This window comes from Arachis hypogaea, chromosome 12 (assembly GCF_003086295.3).
Source record: "Arachis hypogaea cultivar Tifrunner chromosome 12, arahy.Tifrunner.gnm2.J5K5, whole genome shotgun sequence".
Taxonomy (NCBI): domain Eukaryota; kingdom Viridiplantae; phylum Streptophyta; class Magnoliopsida; order Fabales; family Fabaceae; genus Arachis; species Arachis hypogaea.
In genome coordinates, this window is record NC_092047.1 from 100,053,389 (window position 1) to 100,059,690 (window position 6,302).

Sequence of the window (6,302 nt, forward strand, 5' to 3'; positions counted from 1 at the left end):
AAAAAATTCTAATTTTGAAGTGAATTCTAATATATATATATGAGAAAAAGACAATTAGGTTTTGATCTTTTGTCCCGTAGATATTTATATTCTTAAAGATTTAAAAATACATTTAAATTTCTGTGTCTAATTTTTTTCATTTTAAAAACAATCTCATAGTATATATTCGTATATCGGCCAAGTCAATACAATGGAAGTATGTTTAATTTTTTCATTAAATTTGTCAAATCTAAATAAATAAAAAAAATCGATGTGTCTAAATTTTAAGAAGATTAAAAATTTAAATATATTTATAAATAGTTAAAAATTTAAATATCTGACCAACAGATCAAAAAACTTATTTGTCTTCTTCTCTCGTTATATTTTCAACCAAAGCCTGTGTCTTTGGAACTTGGATGAGCATGATGATGTAATCCGCACACAGACTCCAACCGAGAGAAAAGCAAAACCAGCGAATCTCTGCTGTCTTATCTCCAATATAAATTGGAACGGAATCGACACACAGGTCAAATCAAACACTGAACACTCTAAAGTCTAAAGTCTAAACTTATAATAAAAAACAAAAAAGAAAAGAAAAGGGGAGAAATTTCCCATGGCAGAAAGAGTAGAGGGATTCAACTTCGAGCAAAGGCATGGGAAAGAGAGGGTAAGGGTGGCTCGCGTGTGGAAGACGAAGGAAGGAAAACACTACGTTGTGGAGTGGCGAGTCGGCATCAGCCTCCTCTCGGATTGTGTCAACTCTTATCTCCGTGATGACAACTCCGATATAGTTGCCACTGACACCATGAAGAACACTGTAACCTTCTTCTTCCTCTCTTCTTCTGTGTTAGTAATTTTCTGCGTGATTTGTACCACTATCCAAAGTTAAAATTTTAAGCTCTGATATCTATCTGTTTGTATGTTGATATTTGGAGTGCGAATCTATTTACTTTCTGATGGGATTTAAAATCAGTTATTTGCTTTTCTGAACTTTACCAGTTCAATATTTTAGTCTATTAAAAGATCTATTGTAAATGTTAACAAAACAATTATGCCTGAATCTCATATGCTGCTTTGTACCTTCTGTTGGTTTCAATTGTATTTTCTCAAGAAGTGGCTAAATAGATATGATGTTAGGTTTGTTTTGATTTGATCCTGTCTCTAGAAAGAAATAGACAAGAATACAAAGAGATATTGATTAGAGACCGATATTTTCTGCTTACATTTCTTGGAAACACAAGAACTGCAAGTATTTCTGTCTTAGATGCTTATAATATAATACCAGTATTTAAACTCAGATCACATAAAATGTTTACAACCCTGAATTTGCTTGCATATGATATGACATCTCCTGTATTAATTTTTAAATATCTTTGCTATTTGTCTTTCATCCTCCACCATCACATCTGTTCAATTTTGATTTTTTTTTTATGAAAATATTGCTAGGTATATGCAAAAGCCAAGGAGTGCTCTGAAATACTTTCTGTTGAGAACTTTGCTATTGAGCTTGCCAAGCACTTTATATCATTCTATAGGCAGGTCGGTGAATGGTAAAATACAGTATAATATCATTATTCAAATAAATCTACATTTGTTTTCTTTTATCCTTTATAATCCTCTTGCATTATACTCTCTCTCTTAAAATTTTCTTGCTAACAATTTTTCTTTGACCAAATTATTTATATCACATTATGGTTTTCGATTGAAGTTTGGAAAGGTTTAAGAGGAAAGCCGTTGGTTGGTTAACCTAATTTTTCAATGAGGATAAGTTTAGTGTGGTAGAGATGAGGATGCTTAGATGAATGATTGACCAAAGTCCAAACACTCGTAGACAATGCAAGGAATGGGGATATAAGAGAGAAAGCTAGAGTAGTGCCTACTTTTGAAAAGATGGTAGAATCTCGTGTTAGGTGCGTTGAACATATGAGGAGAAGATCGACGGAATATCCAGTTATGAAGGTGGATCAGGAAGATAGATACGAGGAAGATCTAAAAAGACCTTTTACTAGGTTTAGTCAAAGGAGATCTATGTATAAACAGTTTCACTGTAAACATGATATATGATAGGGTACAATGGTGTCGTTTAATCTATGTAGTCTACCCATCTAGTGGGATAAGACTTTGTTATTATTGTTGTTGTTATATTGTCTTCCTCCCCATAGTTTTTTGTTGCTTTATGGCTTTTCACAGGTTACTACAGCTATTGTAAACATTGTGGAAAAGCCATGGGAACGCATCATCGCGGATGGGCAACCTCATATGCATGGTTTGTTAGACTATGTTACATTCTACAATAGTATTTGTTTCAATATGGTATAGTTCATAGATTGTACCCTTTTCTAATTGCTTTTGGTTATACAATTTGTAATATTTGGCAAACAATTTTGGTTGCCTAACATATTTCAAATTTGTATTTCACTTCTTGCTTTTTTGCACCTTTAGTGGAACTAGCAATTTGAGTGAAACATTTCATTAGATTGTCAAAATGGAAAAATCCCACTTTCATCATATTTTTCTGCCTTGATGCTGTGTTGAATACTGGTGTAGCTAATTTAGATTCCGTGATTCAGTAATAAATTCCAGTTTGTTTCTTTTCAGCCCTCAAGTCCTTTGATTTTATTTTTATAAGGTTTCAAACTTGGATCTGAGAGGCATACAGTTGAGGCAATAGTAAAAAAGTCTGGTGCTCTACAGTTGACTTCTGGTGTTGAAGGATTATCAGTGCTGAAAACTACTAAGTTAAGTATGCTATATAGAAACCTGTACTTTGATTTTGATATAATATTTCCTGTGTATGTAATACATAATCTCTTAAACAGTATTTTGTTTTGGGTCCAAATTCTTCTAAAATATTATAGTTGGCGATTACTTTGATATTATGGTTTCACAATTATAGGAGAAGCATGGCATGATATGGTTTTGAGTTGAAAGGAAATTCCTTTTCCTGCTCGTGATCCCCTTCTTCTATCCCCCTAACGCTGGAAAGAATATCAAATGTATAAAGTAGGTATCGATAACAGAAACACAAAAAAGTATATTTGCAATTATATATAATAGATCTATATCTATAAGAAGGATCATCAACGTAGATTTTTCTAAAAAAAAAATTTTTAAAGAACCTGAAGAATTTTTATTTATAAAAATGTTCTAGAGTTTATTAAATGCCCAATAATGTTTAGAGGAAAGGGGCAGCCCGATGCACAAGCATCCTGTGTTAACGCAGGTCCTAGGAAGGGCCGCATCTAAAGGATGAATGTTATCAGTGGCTGTTTCGACAGCTTGAACCTGTGACCTTGAGGTACAGAGACAACTCAACTATTGCTCTAAGGCTCCCCTTCAATAAGATTTAGAGGAAGAGAAAGAAAACCTCTTTGGAACTATTAAAAAGGATCAAGTTCTAAATTTGACTACTAAAATTTTGAAAAGTTGGGAATTTTTTTTTTTTTTTATCTGTAACATACTCAAACTGATTTTAGTACTATAATACTCAAACCTTTCAAAATTTGTATGAGCATATGGATAACGACCTAGCATTTCTTGGAGATCTGGTTTCTGGCATCCATACTATGATGCTGAGTTTTTGTGACAAATATTGTGTCAACTTTCTTTTACTCTCCACTGATCCCGCTTTTACGAAATAGTAGCTGCTATTGGTCTCCCTTTGATTTACAGAGTTAAAAGCAAGATTGTTATATACAATCCCTTATTTTTGTTCTAACTTTAGTTTGGATTTGTTGTGAGCAGTCTGGTTTTGAAGGGTTTATACGAGACAAGTACACGGCTCTTCCTGAAACACGTGAAAGGATGCTGGCAACAGAAGTAACTGGTCTGTGGAGGTAAGACTTCATTGTTTCCTTAGACCTTTTTTTTCCCTATTAGTGAATCTTAATGAAGAGGTAAAAACAGAAATAGTTTCTGGTGTCGGAAAGAGTTATGCGATTTAAATCAATCACCTAAATCACATAGATATCTTGCAGGCTTAATTCTGACTTTTAAGCAACTTTATTACACTTCAGTTATCGTTTATTAATAAAAAGATTTTTATTGAGCATCATTAGGATTATTTAGCACCATCATGGAGAGAAGTTGTAATATCGCAATAACTATTGCCACCAATAGTTAAATGTGGAAATAGAGTCATGCTTCTAATGTAAATTGTAGGTACTCTTATGAATCACTAAGCAGCGTCCCACAGAAGCCACTTTACTTTGTGGAGAGGTACGACGATGTTAAAAGAGTTCTGCTTGAAACCTTTTTCGGTCCACCGAATGTGGGGGTGTACAGCCCATCTGTTCAAAACACTCTCTATCAAATGGCAAGGGCCACATTGAACAGGTATCTCTCTTCAATACTCTCCCTGTTTAGGGAGGCAATCGATGCTTCTTTATCCACTCTGCACCTCAGTGTAGAACGCGCAATCAGTTTGTGTTTATTTCCTACGTGCTTCAAATTTATTCTTTAGTTCAATCAAGTAGGGTCTGACAATTAACTTTATGCTTCAGATTTCCTGACATAGATTCTGTTCAACTAAAGATGCCAAATATTCATTTCCTACCAGTCAATATCTCAAATACAGGTGGTCAAATTGTAAAGGTATTCCCTCTTTTCCCTAAGAGTTCACTACATTAATAGAACCAATGAATAGAATGAAATGGAATAATTTTACATTTTCCCATTTTTAAGATATCAAAGCATGAAATGGAAGAAATTTCATCTCTGTTTTCTGTAAATAGAATTATAGAAGATGAAGAATAAGAAATTTTAGTAGCTTGCACTTTCTTCTCCTTTTGCCCAAATTTGGAGAGATCGGAAAATAAGAATATTCAATAGATTAGAATGGATTCAATCCAATGCCATTTTGTTCTATTCTATTCTATTATTAAGTATCCAACAGTGAAACTGAATACTCTTTCATGAATTCATGCAAGTCCTCAGACCATAAAGGTCCACCTCCACTATGTGCCACATAAGTTGAAGCCTTCATTTCATTCCCCACCATTCCATCACTTTCGATCATTCCAATCATAAATACCAAAGAATGGTAAACAACCACAGTTGTGAATTGACTGGGGTAGTATGAATGTTGAGTGAATGGTAAAGAACCACGGTTGTGAATTGACAAGTTCGGTTTTACATTCTCGTGGTTTTACAGTCTTACAAGCTTACCATCCAAAAACAAGCTAACTTGCATAAACTTTGAAAAAACTGATATACTCTTGATCCTATTAGCAATCTTATGTGTTTATATTTCGATTGGTTATGTCCTCAAATGTACAAGTTTGGTTATTGTTGTTGGTTACTCAAGTATCTGGTTATGTCATGCAATATTTATTCAATTATTAAGCTAATTCCATATAGATACTATTAAATTGTCAAGCAACAAAAGTAATATTTGCATTGATTAAAATATACTATAATAATAAGTCCTATATTGAATTATTTTTACAATGTTGCCTTTCACTTTTCGAGTTTATGGTCCAAGTTTATTAAGACCACATTAGCTTGCCTCAACTCTCCTCATCAGCAAGTTTATTATTATTATTATTAGAGAAACTCTAGGGAACCAATTATAGCATAAGCCAATTCAGTTAACTCTTATTTGTTTCTAATTTTGAAATTCCAGAAAATGGGGAGTAGTGAGGAGTTGTTTTATTTTTTTTTATGTAAATAACATTTTTCAACTAATTGGCTATAATTGGCTATATCCCAAGTTGGTCCCTAGCGGAATCCTTCTTATTATTGTTATTGTTATTGTTTGGTAACTTCTTTAGGCACTCTTGATTTATAGTTTTTAATAATTGTGCGTTTAAGCAAAGTGACAGATAAAAAGATACAGAATAGTAGTGTGTAATCCCCCTTTTATGAAAACTTCTGGTATGATGAATAATATAAATAAAATTTTGAATGCAATGTATTGGAATTTGCTTCCAATGCATAGGTAGTTTAAACCCTAATTTAATATCTTAAAGCTGTTAAATGATGGTGTTTGTGCAGTTTAACGATGATGTATACTTACCCACGGACGAGCCACATGGGTCTATTCAAGCTACATTGAGCCGCTTTTGGTCAAAGATGTAGGAACTGCTGAAACACCACAGATCATCCTTTCTGATCAAAATAACATGTTATATATAAATAATGTTGGTTATGCTTTTCCAGCTGTTTCTTTACATGCCCTTTCTTCAGAATAAAATGTATAGGCAAGAACTGCTTGGTATGGCCAGTTTGAAAATCTGAACATAAAGAGAAATTCCGGATATCATTATGGGAAAATATGGATTAATGTTAATTAGTAATGGCTGATATTGTTATCCTCTACAAAA

The 6,302-nt window shown here is 33.2% G+C and overlaps 1 protein-coding gene across 1 annotated transcript; it reads left to right on the forward strand.

Annotated features, from left to right (window-relative positions):
• Positions 1–310: 310 nt before the first annotated feature.
• LOC112727863 (uricase-2 isozyme 2) lies at positions 311–6,302 on the forward strand. Its single transcript, XM_072209559.1, has 8 exons — positions 311–796; positions 1,426–1,518; positions 2,170–2,245; positions 2,609–2,716; positions 3,722–3,815; positions 4,141–4,314; positions 4,482–4,572; positions 5,974–6,302. The coding sequence occupies exons 1-8, from the start codon at positions 593–595 to the stop codon at positions 6,055–6,057; spliced, it is 924 nt and encodes a 307-aa protein (XP_072065660.1). The 5' UTR covers positions 311–592; the 3' UTR covers positions 6,058–6,302.